This window comes from Talpa occidentalis, unplaced genomic scaffold (genome assembly GCF_014898055.3).
Source record: "Talpa occidentalis isolate TD23 unplaced genomic scaffold, MPIMG_talOcc4v2.1 talOcc4.15, whole genome shotgun sequence".
In the NCBI taxonomy this organism is placed as follows: Eukaryota; Metazoa; Chordata; class Mammalia; order Eulipotyphla; family Talpidae; genus Talpa; species Talpa occidentalis.
The window spans coordinates 65,671,566-65,689,290 of NW_023601543.1; the positions used below are offsets into that span (position 1 = coordinate 65,671,566).

The 17,725-nt window shown below is 38.4% G+C and overlaps 1 protein-coding gene across 7 annotated transcripts in view; it reads right to left on the reverse strand.

Annotated features, from left to right (window-relative positions):
* Positions 1-17,725, reverse strand: part of SYTL5 (synaptotagmin like 5) — a 185,814-nt gene that overhangs the window by 67,449 nt on the left and 100,640 nt on the right. For 6 of the 7 annotated variants that reach the window (XM_054695781.1, XM_054695785.1, XM_054695780.1 and 3 more), the window contains 2 exons: positions 17,089-17,581; positions 4,458-4,667 (listed from right to left, as the gene is read on the reverse strand). In XM_054695781.1, the coding sequence (XP_054551756.1) occupies positions 4,458-4,667; positions 17,089-17,207 (329 nt within the window). In that variant the 5' untranslated portion in view covers positions 17,208-17,581. The remainder of the gene's footprint in view (positions 1-4,457; positions 4,668-17,088; positions 17,582-17,725) is intronic. The other variant, XM_054695784.1, reaches the window with a different exon arrangement.

A 17,725-nucleotide genomic window follows, 5' to 3' on the forward strand; every position in this document is an offset into this window, starting at 1 on the left:
AAAAATAAGTTTATGTTGCTTGTGACCTACCTAGTCTCCAGTACTTTATTATAGCAGCCTGCACGGACTACAAAAATATATGTGTGCATTTAAGCCTCTAAGTATAGATAAGTGTTTATTCATATGTGTATAGATATACACAGATATATAGGCATGTAAAATATACACTAGCATGAGGAGGAGAGTACAGGGAGCTACAGGGGTGCAAGGTCCTGGTATTGCATTGGAAGTACCAAAAAGATAGTATTAGGAAAGAAGAAATAAAGTCATTCTTCACAGATGACATGATTGTGGATAAAGAAAATATGACAAACTCCACAGAAGCGATTATAATTGATAGGTGAATTTAGCAAGATTTCTGAATAAAAGGTAAGGCTACCCAAATCAAATACATTTCTATATATCAACAATTAGAAAATAAAAATGAAAAATACTATTCATACTAACATGAAAATAAAATGCTTTGAACAAATCTAATAAAGTATGAATCTCGCACCAGAGAAGTATAAAATATTACTGAGAGACATTAAAGTCAAATAAATGGAGGGGCAGATAGTGGACTTGAGAGATTGAAAGATATCAATTCTCCCACAAATTATCTATGGATGTGATGGACTCCCTAGAAAAATGATGGTAGCATGTATTTTGCGGTGCCTGACAAGCTGACTCTAAAATTTGCATGAAAATACCAAGGGCCAAGACTAGCCAGAGTATTTCTGAACTAGAAGAACAAAGTACCAATGGAACTGGAGGTCAAACTTTATTATAAAACGTGCCTTGGCACAATGTGAGACACATAACAGAGTGCCCAGAAAGGACCACTGCTTTGTGGAATAGACCAGTAGGGAAAGGATGGCCTTTTCGATGAATGTCAGTATGCCCAGCAGATGCCCATATTGCAATGTGAAAACCAATCCATAACTCATGGCGTACACAAAAATCAGTTCCAAGTAGAGTGCAAGTCTTAAGGTAAAAGCCAAAACCTAGCAACTACAAAAGATCCAATTGGAGAATATATTCATGATTTAGGAGTTAGGAAAAGTTTTAAGAGAATACAGAAAAAAATCACACTAAATATACAGAAAAAGGACAACACATTGAGTTACTTAAAATGAGGGATTTCTATACATCAAATGGAGAAAATGAAGAGGCATGAGAAGAATGAAGATGAAATGGCAAATAAAAGGGGGAGAAGAGATATGCAAAATAGTAACCAACATGGTCCACATGCAAAATAAAGAACACCTTCAAATTAGTCAGTAAAAGGCAATCCAGTAAAAAAAAAAAAAAAAATAGGCATAAGACTAGAATTAGCACTTTGAAAAAAAAATGGTGAATAAACATCCAGGTTTCCCCTGCCATCTAAAAGTAGAACGTTCCTATCTGGTATGATTTGACAGGTTATATTTTTGGATATGGGAATGCTATTACCATGAATTTATATGGAAATTTATTGAGCATCCTCAGACCCAAAAATAACCTACCCAATCATACCAAATAAGAACATTCTACTTTTGGATAGTGGAGGAATATGAAAATAATCCCCATTCACATTAGTAATAAAGAAAATGCAAATGAATCCACTGTACACTCAACAAAATTATTTTTTAAAAATGGTGGGTAAAAATGTGAAGTAATTGCAAATCTTCTGTATGCCTAGTGAGAAGGGAACTTAGCACACCTACTTTGGAAAACTGGAATTATCTACTGGAAGTGAACATGTGCAGTATATGTGTGGCCCAGTAATTTGACTCCCATGTACCTATCCAATAAAAAAAGATACCCACATGTGCACCAAGAGACATGCACAAGAATATTTACAATAACATTATTTGTAAGAGGTGAAAATTGAAACACCTTAAACATCCATCAATGGTAGAAGGTTATATAAATCCATATAAACACACTATATGTATAATGTTTTATAATATATAATGTGTTATAAAAGAGTTAAGATGAATATAGGTCACCATTACATGCAACAGAAATGGATCCATCTTATAAATATGTTATTCAAAAGAGTTATAAGCAAACAAATATTCACTCAATGATTCCATTTATATAAAGTATATAAAAGTCAAAATTAATCCATGGTGTTAACAAAATACTATTTATATTGGGAAAGAAAAGAGGGAGTAGTGATTAGGAGGAGTGAGAAATGTTTCTGGGGGTGGTTCTAGTGTTCCACTTCTTCACCTAATGACAGTTACACAGAAATTGGGATACTTTGCCAAGCAGTACACCCGTGCTTTTCAACTAGTAGTAATGTAGGGGACATTTAGCAATGCTAGGAGGAATTTTTGGTGTCACTCCGGATGAGGGGGTGATACTAGCATCTAATGGGTAGAGATCATGGATGCTGCTAAACATAGCACAATGCATAGGTCAGACCCCCTGCTCCAATAAGAAAATCAAGTCACCCAAAATATCAATAACGCTGAAAGTGAGAAACCTCAATGTGCACTTACTATGTGTGCAACTACTCTCTAGTAAAAAAGAGAGAGAAGCCATGTGCATATGTGTGCACAATTACACAAGGATGCTACTCTTTCCAAGTTTTCTTATTTCTTTTAGTTTTTGCTTCTTGTTAACTTGATTTATTGCCTTCTAATGGTCACTAAGAGCTGAGTGGGACACATGTTCCTGCAAAATTGTAAGCACAGGAAACTAGGGTTGGGGAAATTCTGTTCATTTAGTTATTACTTCCTCAGTGACTCATTTTTTACGATACTGGAAGAACCATTATGGCCAAATCATGAAATGACAAATTAAGGGGAGCAAAACTGGAGAGCCCTTACTCGTTCTGAGACAAACTTTCTAAGAAGTGTTTTCTGTGTACAACAGACTTTCACATTACTTAACCAAATCGAAAACGTATCCTGTTGCTTCTAAGCAGATTATTGATTCTTTATAAGTATATGATAAAGTATGATATGATACTTTTATGAAAACATATCCTGTTATCTCAAAGAGTATTCTTGATACTTTATAAGGATATGCTACTTTATCTGTATCAGTATATGGAGAAAGATCCAAAATCAGTAATTTGATTTCATGGGAAAAATCAGAGGGTATCCAGAAGTATGTTTGCATCCTGACTTGCAGGTGACTGAACTCAGTTTAGAAAATACAGATACTGACAAAGGCTGTGCTGTGATCCATGTCAATGATCCCATCAATGTCCATTCCCCCAGATTTGACAAAGAGAGTTCCCTCTTTATGGGCAGTTTTAAGTACTAAAGGAGATTTATTTTTGTGTGACAAAGAACTGAACATGGCTACTTAACAAAATCAAAGTAATGTACCCCAGGAAAGTAATAAAATGAATGCTTCATTTCTTTAGGACTGCTTAGCTCAATGCATTGTTGAAGTGATAAGAATTACTCAATTCAGGATCAGTTTTATGAAAAAGTATAGGAAAAGTAACACTAGTTAAATAGTCTAAAAACCCAATATGGGAATCTGCAATAGAATGCAGGAGCTGACATTCAAAGAAGTTGGGAATGGAATGGAAAATCACGGACACTTACTACTAAACATGCACTTTTCCTAAGATAATCTCTTACTCCTATAAGAGGATGAAATATGAAGGGAAACCATGAATTCCAAACCAACCAAGTGATACCAGCATCTGCGACATCAACCACAGCAGAGAAAGATGAACTTGAAGTTGCCTTCAGATGACATTACTAGAGATCTCCCAGGACAAAGGAGATAAAGGTAACTGGAGAGAGAGAAGACATACCTGTGGATCCAGGGAGAAATGTCTCAAAAGAATGGAGTTGGGCAGATCTCAGGAGTAGTAGAGACTGTGTCACGTTTCGACTCCAGTTTCACTGAACTTAGAGAACAAAGATCCATGACTAGCACCCGGGCCAGCAGAGTGAAGCTCACGGCCACTCTATTCCCGTGGACGAAACAGAGTGAGTGAGAAGATTGCCTCCCTTGGCTGTCTCTAATTTCTCAAGGAGGTTTGAAGGAAATTCAGCAATTACTCCAGATTTGCTCTTCAGCGGATCTGGAAAGCATGCTTCATATTTCATAGTCATCTTGCCAGCCACCCAAAATGTCTGAGGAGGTCTAAGGGAAACAGCCTGTGCCTTCTGAGAAGCCAACTGGGGATCTAAGAGAGGAAGCCCTGGGTGGTTTTGAAACTTAAAGAGAGACCTGGTTCTGTGAGAGTACTAAGTTTGCTCTATTTTGTAGTGTTTAAAAGTAGAAATACTGTTATGTCTCTCTCTCTCTCTCTCTCTCTCTCTCTCTCTCTCTCACACACACACACACACACACACACAAGACCTGCCTAGGCATTGCTGAGCCTGTGGTGCTTGGGCGACACTTTTAACCTTTCTCTCTATCCCTACATTTAAAATATGCTTTCTCTCTGGCTTCCTCCGCTAGTCCAATCCCCTCAGTCATCAAAATCACAAAATTCACACCAGGGCAATGGAACTCACGCGACTTTGGCACACACTGTGCACTTCCAGCTGCCATCGAGGCCCGAGACCCGACACTCACTGCACACTCTGAGTGAGCAGGCCTGGCACGGGTCTCCCCGGTCGAAGATTAAGCCCAAGTGTTTCTGACAGTGAACACAGACTCTCCTGGTCTCCTGGTGGGTCTTCCCACTTCTACGTTTTGCTTCTAAGAGTTCATTTTTCAGCTTCCTGGAAGGAGAGGAGAAAAAAAATCACTATTTTGTCATGAGAGTGTGCTTACATTTCCCTTAACTTCTCCAGTATATCTTTGACACCATTACCTTGGAGCACAAGCCCAGGCCAGGAGCAGGTGTAATATTACATTCCTTACCTGTGTAGGTATACTTCACCAGCGTAGAGTTGGAAATCAAACTTGTTAACACTTTCCTTAAGTGATCTAAGAAGAATTTGCTACGAAGACTTGGCCCACCACTCCAGATCGAAATGCTCTGCTTAGCGTCTGAGGGTTCCCAACAATTTCCATTGACCTGTGGGCTCTGCTGTCAGACATGTCTGTTTGAATCAAGTTCCCTCATGAATTAGTTGTCCAAACTTAGGCAATAAGTGACCCACTCCAGCTTAGTCTTTTCATTTCTAAACTGAGGGCAATAATGGTCTTATATGACAGTTTTTAAGATTAGATGTGATAATATATGTAAAGTTACCAGCATGGTACCTGGCACATAGGTACTAAATAAATGCTAGCTCCATATCCCTGCTTTTCCTGGCTGACCTGTGATCTGTAAAGATGTGTGGTTATATGATGTATGTACACAAAAATACACTGTAGAATTGGGTATTCAAAGTGGGTTCCTTGTTCTAGAAATAACAGCATCATCTAGGGGTTTGTTAGGAATGCTGGGTGTCGGGTCCCACATCAGACCTACTAGAGTAGATTCTGCATTTTAACCATATCTCCAGGTGATTCAAGGATGAGCAGCACTGGTTTGGAAAATTTGTCCTCAAATTCTGCTATACAGTGGAAATACCTGGAAAGGCATTTCCCAAGTCTCCTCTCCACAGAGGCTAATGTAATCGGTTCAGGGTGTGGCCTACATAATATTTTTAAAACTTTCCTATTTAGTGTAATATACCGCCAAATTTGGATAGCACTACTCTGGAAGTAGAGTACTACTTCAACGAATGGCTTCAGTGCAGAAATTTAGTCCAGAGCCTGGCAGGTTTGTTCTCTCTCCTTCCAGCCCAAGGTCTCTCCTACAACCAGTCAGGATGAGAGGCATCCTGGCTTGATCCCCCTCTTCGTCTTCACTGGAGCCAGAGGGACAGGAGCAAGCGCTGTACATCATGTGTCTGGCTTTGTTCAACCCAGGTGTTATTTGGAACAGAAAGAATAACCCAGGCTCCTGGAGCAAAGTGGGTCCCAATGATCAACACAAGTTGTACTTGGTGAGCGTAGATGACAGCAAACTGAAGAAAGAAGGCCCAGGCTTCTACATGAAGTATTTCACTATAAACCTGCTTAAAATGAAGGTCTTCTGGAAGCCATCAGCACAACTTTCCATTCAATCAGGAAATACTTCCCCTAAATGCACAAAATCATGTTGGCATATTATATTGGGGTTTACATTGATTAGTAAATGTCTGAAACTTGGGGGGCACAAAAAGAAAACCACAATTATATTATTTGGGGATTGCAATAGATTTCTGAATACCACAGACCAGAGGAGAAACAAAACACTGCCAATTCAAAATCTATAAAAATTCATGTAAGTGCAATAAAGAAACATAGTGATCAAAATGAGTGGAATAAAAATAGCAATCTCACACAGCACTCATATCTGAATAGGCTAGTGGACCAGAGAGTAACAAACTGAGAAAGTGGGGGTAATTCAGGATATTTTAGAGGTTATTTTCTTCTAGAAAAAAATTCTATGATCAGATATCTGACATTTTAACCACTTTGCAGTTCCTTAAAGTAGAGGGGGTAAGACCCCTGAGAGAAACCATGGCCATAAAGTCAAACATTTATGTTGCCTCTCCCCTTATGCTGTGCTGAACCGAATTTATTTAGCAATAGGGTTTCACTTAGTTCACATTTCTAGAATCTGAAAGGACTTGGACTTGGGGCTCAGTACATATAGGCCACCAGGAAGCAAGTATTTAGAGGTTCAAATATACTAGTTGGGGAATTCCTAGGGCAATTGGAGCTAACTGCCCCCCAAACTCTGGGAGCTAGCTCTAGGACAAGTGGGATCAGCTGGGAAGAATTCCATAGGCTGCCACAAAATATTAAGTTTCCAGGTATTTCAAATCTCTCTTATAAATTCACCTACTTCAGCCATATCTAGGATAATTCATATTAAGTGGACACAGCCATTTTCAGACACTAAAGAAGTGGAGGAGGGGCAATAGAAAGGTAATTGCTATCAGGAAAAAATGTGTCCAATTGAAGAATTAGTTGCAAATGGAAACACAGAGAGCTGGGCTGGTTTTACTGGCTTAATGTTTGTCTTCCCAAATCCTCTGTAATTTCCATGAAGGCAAGACTATACATTATTTATTTTGTTCAGCTTTGAATTTGCAGCACATAACCATCACCTACAACACAATAGATCTCACGTCACTGAAAGAATAAAAGAAAGCTTATGTTAGGAAGTCACTTGGAGAGAGGAAGGGAAGGAAGAAGAAAGTGAAAGCAAATAAAGCAAGGAGGGAGGGAGGCAGGCAGGCTCAGCCACGCTGCTTACTAGATGCCACTGGCCATTCCAGTTAACCCCTCTGGATCTCAGTTACTTCAACTTCAAAATGAAGATAATACTTTTCCTTTCTTCCTCCCAGGGTATTTGAGATCCAGAGGCAATAAACTATGGTAGTACTTAGCTTTTTAAATTATAAAGGCCTTTATAATAGGAAGCCATCATTATTAAAAAGAGAATGAGATGAGAAACAAAGGTACAATGTTGGACCTGTTAAGAATAAAGTACAATTAAAATGGGCTAAAATTCAGATCACATACACCGCAAAAAAAAGTAACATAAGCCTGAGAAAATGACAGATTATTCTAGAACTTTTTTCTATCTTCCTTGTTCCTACACTTCTGTTCAGAAAGCAAATTTTGATTCTTGAAAATATTAAATGACTATTGTGTCTGTTTGTGCTTGTCTGAAGAGCAGATTATAGGAGATGGATGAAAAAGTTTAGTACAGATAAATATGGCTAAAACCAACTTTCAAAACTGATGAAGACTACAGGGATGCAAGGAAAGAAAAAAAGCTTAAGACATTTTATTCCAGCTGACACCGGTTTTTCATCTGAGATAAATTCAGGACGCTCTTGCATTTTAAAATATCAGTGTCTTTTTGTTTCTTTAGATCTCCTTGTTGCTACAGATATATTCACATTACCATGTGAATTGATGACCCATATGTATTTGAAAGCTTAAAGGCTGAAGAGAGAAAAAAAATTTCAACTGTAATTGAATGATAGGATCTTTTTATTTCTATATTCTGATGACATCCTGAATTCATTATTTGCTATCCCATCATCAAAAATGTTCAATGCATTACTAAGATTGCTTGCTTTATCACTGTGCAGACACATTCCCTTCAAATCAGGAATTGCTTTAATTAAAATTCCTGTCACATTTGTGTAACATTATTTTTCTTTTGTTATCCTGTGTAGACCCAAATGCACTGAACACTATTTTGCACCAAATAAGAGGGATTTTAGAACAGAAGCAATAGGTATCAATTCACAAAGCATCTTTGATTCCTTGAAGCTTTTAAACAATCCCCAATCTCCTCTTGCTAAACCTCTAGGACTAAGACAGATAATGAGCAAGGAAGGAGTATGTGGTGGCTTCAGATTATGGGAATCTGAAGTCAAGACAATCTGCATTCAAATCCTGGCAATGCCACTTATTTCTTTGGTGACTTTACGAAAATCAGTTAATCTGTGTCTCAGGACATAAAGACGTTTAACCTTTCTGTGTCAAAAACACCCCCTCTGGAAAACAAAAACCATAATAGTTACAACCTCATAGGGTTGTTGTGAGCTTCAAGACAGTACCTTTGTGAGCACTGAGTAATGAGTAAAGCACAGAAATTGGAGAAGAAACAATTCTGGTATGTGTCTCCAAATATGTCTGCCCTCATCTTTTCTATTAGTGGGATATCTGGTGAGGCTCATGGCCATTCACAATAAAAGACTATATGTCCAAGTGTCCTTTCTGTTAGTTTTGTCATGAGACTCAAGGTTAGCTAATATGTGATCAGAAATGACACAGGCAACCTCTAGGTTATGCCCCTAATAGACAGAGGTATGTATCTCTTTGTCTCAAATCCTCCTTCCTTCCAAGAGGCTGAGATGAGAACATAGAAAAGAACTACTGGATCAAAAGCTCAACTCTCAAGATGGCACCCAGACCCACACTATAATGGAACCATCTAACAGTATCACAAAGTTGCCAAACTACCCAGACCTTTCCATGAGAGAGTAATATATTCCCATCACATTTAAACTGTTAATATGTTCTCTGTCACTTCCAGTCAAACCTATTTCCCAACAAATACAATGAAAACTCAGTAAATATTAGCTCTCGTTATTATCGTCGACTTGCAGAGGTATTGCTATCAGCCTGTGCTGTATGCCTGCAAGCTTCAGCCTTGCCTAGGGTTAGTTTCAGTCTCCTCTAAGAGAGCATGACCCTGGGGACTGCCAGAAAGTGCTGTCAACCCAGAAACAATGAGACAAGAATCACTGAAATAATATATGCGGGCGGAATAATGATACAGCAGCCTGATGTAGATGAGTTCACAGCCCGTAGCACTCCCAGCTTTCACTCACACCTCAACACTGGGGCTGTTGCACATCTGCCTAAGGAAAACCCAGGGGTGACCAGACCTCCTTTCTCAATGCTGAATATAAGAGTATTACTTTTTCATCTTGATGGAAGCTTGGGTGTGCAAAACCTATTATTTAAACCTAAACATCACAACAATTACCCTTAATAATGACAGGCACTCTGTTTTGCAAGCCATTAAACTTTGGACGGCAACCTGTGAGAAAGGCATGCTTCCCATTATAGACAAGAAGGCTGAATCTCAGAGAGGAAACCTGAGTTGGGTCACTGGGCTAGTAAGCGCTGCAGTCAGGATTCTGATGCAGAATTTTATATTCCAAAATATGCACTCTTCCCCTACTCCAGGCTCCTCTCATTAGTGTTCAATCTCTTAAAATGTTTTTGTTCAGAAAGAACACTGTATTAAACAACTACTATTTCTTTCCTTGTGTAAAACCAGGTCTCATAAAACACAAAGGGTTCCTTCTGCCTGCCCTGCTTCTCCCACCAAGTGGCATCTGCCCAAGTGGCCTCCTACCATAAACTCTCCCACCACAAACACTCCCCAATGGAGCTTCTTCAACTAACATCACTCTGGTCCTAATAAACATTACAAAGCTTTTGATTAGTTTTCAAATCAAAAGCTATTAAAAATAAGAAAGACCCCTCTGAGAACTGGGGAGAAGTTTTCCTCTAGATAGAAAGCAATTTTAGAGACAATAACTAGGAACAGGATTGAGAGAATACTTGTGTTGCTAAAGGGATGTTGTGAACAGTACCAGTTGAATGTGTTTAGAAATTGACTCGAGGAGAAAGAACATGGCGAAATCTTCGGGTGTGGGGATGACACCAAGCACGTCTTGCCAGGAGAAGACTTGGCTCGCAGGAATCTAGCTGGAGATCTCAAAAAGCATGCACCTATACAGGCAACTGATTATTAGCTATCGGTTTAAAATCATACCAGAAATTGATCTCTATGTAATTGCCAAACCAAGTCTTCCATCTGGGAATACCTTGAAATAACTGTCGTCCCAATTTCCTGGTCTGACAAGGAACAGGGATATTTTTTTTACCAATCTGAAACCCAAAGGATACCTTTATCTTGAGTATTGGAAAGAGCAGAAATTTCTGTCACCGATATGGTAAATTACTTAGAAAAAGAGGAGGCAAGATAGAATCAATAGTACAGTAAGAAGTGGGAAAGCTGTGTTTCTTTTTATTAAAAAAAAAAAAAGGATAAAATACTGGGCTTGTGAAGATTATTGCTATGACAATGCTAGGATAGAACTGACTTGATGGGAGGAAACTGGACATTTGCACACAAAAAAAGATCATTTCAAAAGAACATATTGTCCTTGAAAAATTCTTTAAAATTACTCCTGCTGCTAAACAGAGGCACATATATGGATTTTAGTTTCAACTTTTATGAACATAGGACTGAAATTTATTCTTAAAATATCTCTAAATTGAATTTATATTAACTATTTTAAATGCAGCAATGGAGTCATATGCTTAGCAAAGACAAACTTAAGTTTTCCCATTTTACCTCTTTAGCTGATGTTTATGGGGACTCAAATTTTCATAGACAAAGATTGCTACAAAGACCACTTCCAGTAGTGTCCTGGTTATCAGTACTAGTATATAAGAAATGTCAAGTCACCATTTCTTTGAAATTCACCAAGGATGAGTATAAATGCTTTTCGTTCATGTGCTATTTCTTTCTTATGTGCTTCACAGAAAATCATCACTGGCAATTAATTTCTTTCAGATTTATGCTGAACAACATATAATTCTGATTCATAAGATGCATGATCTTAACTGCATCCATTTTTTCAGATTGCTGGTTTTCTCCCAATATACCTTCTACTGTTTTATACTAGTAAAACTCTCAAGTGAGAGTTGGTTACATGCAAACTTGAATAAAGACTACATTCCCCAGTTCAATGCACAAGCCCCCTTGTAGCTAAGTATGGCCACGTGTAAGTTCTGGCCAACATCACATAAGCAAAGACATATGGGAAACTTCTCAGAAATGTCCTGAAGGCAAGGGGGCCTGCCTTTCTTTCTGCCCTTTGCTCTCCTCCCTGCAGACTGAAATAAGGATGGTATGGTAGGAGCTAGAGCAGCTATCTTGGACCACGAGGTGTGACTAAGTCTCTCTCCTTTATCAAACTAGAGATGGGCTCCTGTAAGCTCTCATTTCAATTATACCTTGTCCTTAGACCCTGTCATTCCTTAGCTTGCAGAGCCTAGATTTAGCAAGAATCCTGCTCAATAGTTTAGTGAGAATTTCCTACTCTTTGATACCTGATCACCCTAGACATCTGCTCAACTCCTCATCCCCTCCCTACCCTGGCCTGCCTTTGGCAAAAATCCTGTTTAGTCAATTTAGTAAGAATCCCCACCATCCATGTCTCTTCTAAGTAATTTTCCATTCAGTGACTCCTCATTCTACTTGTTGGTTATAATTCCCCAGGTGACTTGGCTGTATTTGGGGTTGTCCCATCTCTCCCCCCTATTGCCACAGTCTTTTGTTAATTTGGTTTTGTGTATATGTCTTGACAACTATCGCAATAGTCCTGGATAAATCTTCATTTTAGTGTCAGAATTTTTTTTTTACTTTACAGGGATTAGCCCATGTTGATAGTGGCAGAACAACCAATCAGAAGCAGCCTAGGCCTCCAATGAGCTGAACTTACCCTGATTCTTATACCTATAGATCATATGGTGAATTTTACAGAAGCAGAGAATAATGCAAATCCTGGATTAAAAATACTATTGCAGATGGAGTCTGTTAAAGATGTAAATTATTTATATTTTACACAAAGAATTGATCAATTCAATCTGAGTCAACATGAAAGTAGAAACTTTGCACAACCCTATAAAATACAATTTTACTTTTGTTAATTTAGAAATTCATCTCCATCTCATAAATCTTGCATATAAGAGCTCGATGATTTTTTTTGCTGTATCTTAGAAATGAATTTGCCAAATGTATAACAAAAAAGAACTCATACAAATCAATACTAAAACAATACTAACATCCAATAGTAAATGAACAAAGGATGTGAAATCAAAAATTCAGAATCATGTAATCATGATTGGGAACCATGTGACAATACTTATAATCACATACGTACAAATTAACAGAGGATACTATCAAATTAGTAAAGATTTATAATAACTGGTGTTGGCAGTGGTACAGTGTAACAGCTGACACTTCTGGAAAACAATTTTTCAATTAAAAGAAAATATGAAGCACAAAATAAAAAAGAGGATGCAAATTTGCATATACAACGTAGTTTCAATTATGTAAAAATTATATGTACACACAGAAAGGCCACGAGAAGAAAAATCATGAGAAGTGGGAACTATCTCTAGGAAGAAAAGGGCTCCTAAGTGATTTTTAAAAGTTCATGGTATATATATTTTGGTATATATATTTTCTTATTTTTTAATCATGAGCTCATTACATTTTTTAAAGATTTACTTATTTATGCATAGAAGAACTGGGGTGTAGGCCATAACTGTGGGGGGTGAGAAGATTCACCAGAGACAGAGTGGGGAGCAGAACGGGCAGATCTACTGAAATATACTGCTGAGGGGAGCAGCAGGCGAGACAGGAGAGGTCTGCTGTGCCATATGTGGGTCAGCAACCTGGCTGGGGATTGAATTCAGGCCATAGTGGTGACAGCGCTGAGCCTTAATCCCTCGGCCACCAGGGAGGTCCAAACTCACTACTTTTATATTAAGATTATCTGAAGGTAGACAGTGGTGCCCTTTATAGATCCTAGTGCATTACACAGTTTTAAAAACTTCAAAAATCTTCTTGTGCCAAAGTTTGAGACATTTGCATGAAATGTTCAGCAGCTCTGCTTAGTCTCCGTTGAAATAATGATCAGAAAATTATTAAATGCATGTTAGCCTAATCTCATTACAGATTTAAGTCAATTAAACCCTAACTGCTATTAATACAGGAATATTCATATATATATAGCCGATATGCCTGGAAACTGTAATGTTCTTTGTTCATGAACTTTTCACTTATATTTTTTTCCTTACAAATAAAGTACTCATTTCCCCCAAGAACATAGTTGGTATTTACTTAGATCTTCCTTTATGAACTGACCTACCTCTGTGGGGGGCTATGAGAGTGTGATTCCTTTTCATTCACTCTCCCAGCCCCAGCATCCTACCCCACAAAAATTCAGCCATGTTGTCAGTTACATGGGCTTTACAGTTCACTGTGTCTTCAACCTACAGTGAAAGGGAATGGTAGTTTTTTGGATATGAATGCAGATCAAAACCTGCTGCCTAGGGTATGTCCTCTGCTCCAATTCTGGTTAAAGACAATGCACCAGGAAGAGAAAGAGCAATAAAGGGGGATTTGGGGAAGAGTCCAAAATACAAGCACATGCACATAATATGCACATATATACATGTACATACACATACACCCACATACACATACCCAGATAAAAATCTTACCTATGCCTATGGTGACCATATTAATTCAAACACACACAAAAAAAAAGACCTGGAATTTTTATTTGGACAATTCAAAATTTGAAATTTCTCCAAATATAAAGTATTTGTGCCTTGAGGAGCCCAACAAGAATTACTTGGAGGCAAAATGAGATAGAATCAAAATTTAAATTATTTCCCTATATATATATATGTGTGTGTGTGTGTGTCTGTGTCTGTGTGTGTATATATATAGAGAGAATATGAATATATATATATATATATATATATATATAATATAATGAAAGAGAGAGAGAGAGAAATTAAAAAGGTCTTTCATGGTAAAACCCAAAAGATTTTTAATTCATTTAAGGCAAAGATGGGTTTTAAAATTTTTTCTTTATGATTCATCAAGAGTTTGGATTCTATTAGAAGCCAGTATGTTCATGCTGGGACTTTCTGTTAATCCATTAAGAAGCTTGGTGGTAATTCCATTAGGATTAAAACAGAATGTTTACCAAACTAGAAGTTCACTCCTATAGTTCTCCTGGTGTTTTATGGGGACAGAGTCTTTAGGCTTTTGAAAAGGTCAAACTAATTTTGTTCTTAATGGTAGTGATAATATTTGGAAAAACAAACAGCCCCACAGATCAAACATTTGTGCGGTAGTAACAGGATCATATTGGTTAGCACTTTCTGGATCTCCCTAACTTCTAGGCTGAATGCATAATTCTCCAAATTGCTTCAAATGTATTTGAACCAAATACTTAGCTTATCAGCAGGATTCCAAGTAGCCTATTTGAATATACTTTCCCCTTCAGTTTCCCTCTTCTCTCCTCCCCTACGCTGCTCTAAAATAATGGAATTAACCACATAAAGACAAAGCCATGGGCAGTTTTCAGACTGGGGTCCACGGTCCCTAACGATACTAAGCTCCAACTTGCTTAGTGGCCCATGGCAGCTGAGCCAGGTGTGTGGAATAAAACCTGAGACTTGCATTTTGATTTTTAGTCAGCTTAAAAAAGGAGACCATCATAAGGAACTCTTACCAGGTTTTATAGTACAAGAGCAGTGCTTCTCTGAATTCAGAGTAACTTTGGATAATGGTTTACAGCTTATACGTCAGAACTGTCAGTGAACAGGATGCTAAGAAATGCTTGTTTGTCCCATTTCTCAGACAGCTTTTAGGTATGGCTGTTGGTTTTCAACGGGGGTCGCAAAATGGGTGAATTTATTGCATAAGCAGAAGAGTATAGAAGAAAAAGAGCCAATATGGAATCAAAGACTCTCAGCTCTGATGCTTTTAACAGCTGGACTAATCAGTGAATCTCTTTCAGCTCTGTGCTGCAGCTATAGTACATTATAATAGCGCCATCCTCAGGGGGGAATCCAGCAATACATTCTCTGGAGGGAGGTAGGCATTGACTAGTTTATGGTGTCTTTTCTCCTGCCCACCCTCCTGCATGGTCAGAGAGAGCATTTCAAGTGCACAAGATTGGAGTGTGAGCTCTGGCACCAGATTCTGGGGCTACAAACTGTGGTATTTCCATTCACTAGCTGTGCAAACTTAAACAAGCTGTTGTACTTTGTATTTCAGTTTCCTCATCTGCAAAGGCAGATATTGATCATTCTTATACCATTAAGAAATGAATTTGTAACCTGTCCCTTCAAATGTTGCAGAACTTTCTGGAATTTCTTGGTATTTTCTATACCTCCAGATTCATCATACTGTACTTAAGAACAGCAATGAAACATATTAAAGCTGTCCCAGCACGTCAGCTATTACAGGTTGGGTGAGACAAATTTGGAGATGGTAGAAGCCTGTGAAATCACCTAAGCTCCCAACAGAAGCCCAGATTCTAGCTCTCATAGCTGGTAATCTCTACTCCAACTCTATTTAATCCCTTGGATTATCTATGCCCTGCTTCTCCCTGAAGTACCTTATCAAGACTTCAGGTATATGCAGTTATTCCCAAGGCTGGAACCTACCAAATGCCTTCAATTCCAAAGGTCAGCAAACAATAGCCCTTGGGCAAAATCCAGTCCACTACCTGTTTTTGTAAATGAAGTTTTATTGGAATATAGCAATACACATTTGTTTACAAGTTGATTATTGCTGCTTTCATACTGCAATGGTGAGTGAAGTTAGCTGTAATGGAGAACAGATACCCTGTAGAGCTGAAAATATTTACTGACTGAAAACATTACCTTGACTGAAAATGTTTGCTGACCCCTGATCTACACCACATATAAAGGCAGATGTGTGAAGGGAAATATCTTCATGTTTATGGACCCAATGAACATTAAGATTACAAAGGCATTAAGATGACATGTTGGGGCCTCCCTGGTGGCACAGGCGATTGAGCACCGCACTGTGAAGCTGTCCGCAGCCTCTGCAGCACAGGTTCGATCCTGGCCGGCCAGTGAGAATCCCACACGTCGCAGCAGACCTCTCCTGTCGCACCCACTGCTCCCCTCAGCTGTGTATTTCATCAGTCTGCCTGTTCTGTTCCCTGCTCTGTCTCTGGTGATCCTCTCACCCTCCCACGCATCTAGTCTGTACCCTGGTTCTTGAATAAAAATAAATAAATCTTTAAAAAAAAAAGACGACATGTTGGGACGGCTTTAATGTGTTTTATTGCTGTTCTTGAGAACAGTATGAAATACCAAGAAATTGCAGAAAGCCCTGCAACATTTGAAGGGTCAGGTTATTATCATTACAGGTTAATATTATTATATTAAGGTTATCACAGGCTCACCTCCATTATTCCACCAATAAGTGTATGGCACTCAGCCCTTAGTATGTGCTCAACAAATATTGATTACTCCTGAATCTTGGGGACTGTAGGATACTTTTGGCCACAGGCTAGCCGAAAATCTGATTTGAATTGCTATAAATAACATGGAAATATATTGCTTAAAGACCAGAGGTGTGGCAGGTTCCAGTATATCAGGATGCTAACAATTCTCTGCCATTCTTTAGGCTCAGCTTCATTGTTGTACTCGCTTTTATCCTCAGCAGCAACCAGAATAATATGTTTCATTGCCCATGTCCAGTGGAAATGACAGCCTTTCAAAATTTGGACTATATATCTGAATGGGTCACCTTTGATCTCATGTCCACCTCCAGTTCAATGATAGTTGCCTGAGGAATCCCAGTCATGGGGTGATTGTTTTTAAAATTCCACTACCAAAGCTGAGCAAAACTGAGATTTGGGTAAGGAGACAGAAAAGAGAAATGTATGATCATCATTTGTCTCCAGAGTGATTACAGTACCCCCATTGTGATCTAAATTGTTTTAAACAGAAAATATTCAAGCAGGGCAGAAAAGATAAGGGTATTACCTTATTCTCTTGTCCTCCACTTTTTTCAAATATTCATCTCTCTTTAGGACTCCCAGGATCATTTCCTTCTCATGATCTAATAAAAACGACAGATTGATGAACTCTGCGTTCTTAGACATATTTCAGCAGCAGCTCTGCAGCGGTTGAGTCAGCAGACTAGTAGTGGTTGATCTTCCAGATGAACTGATATTCACAATTCTTAAGGTCCCCCAAACAACCTTGAGTCACTTAGTTGTTTGATGTTGTGACTGTTACAAGGCCCCTGAAGACTTGCTGATGGTTGCTAGGTGGTTTTCCAGGCTATACAGAAAACAAGCTCCACTGGGATTGCGTTCCAAGAAAGTCATTATTGTTTTAACCAAAAATGGATCTCCAAAACCTTTGTTTGGTGTCTAATCAGGTGGCCATTAAGTTTCACTAAAGACGCTCAGGTCAATCCTTTAAACAGCTACAGAACAGGAATCAGATCTGCTGGGACAGAATCCAGAAAACACTAAAAATGTGGAGAAAACAAAGAAGAATAAGTTAGCCTACAGCACTTGTAAGAGTATCTAATTTCTCATTTCTGAAATAGTGGTGCATGTAGCAAAAAAAAAAAAAAAAAAAAAACACCCAAGTGTTATTCCATAAACAGGCA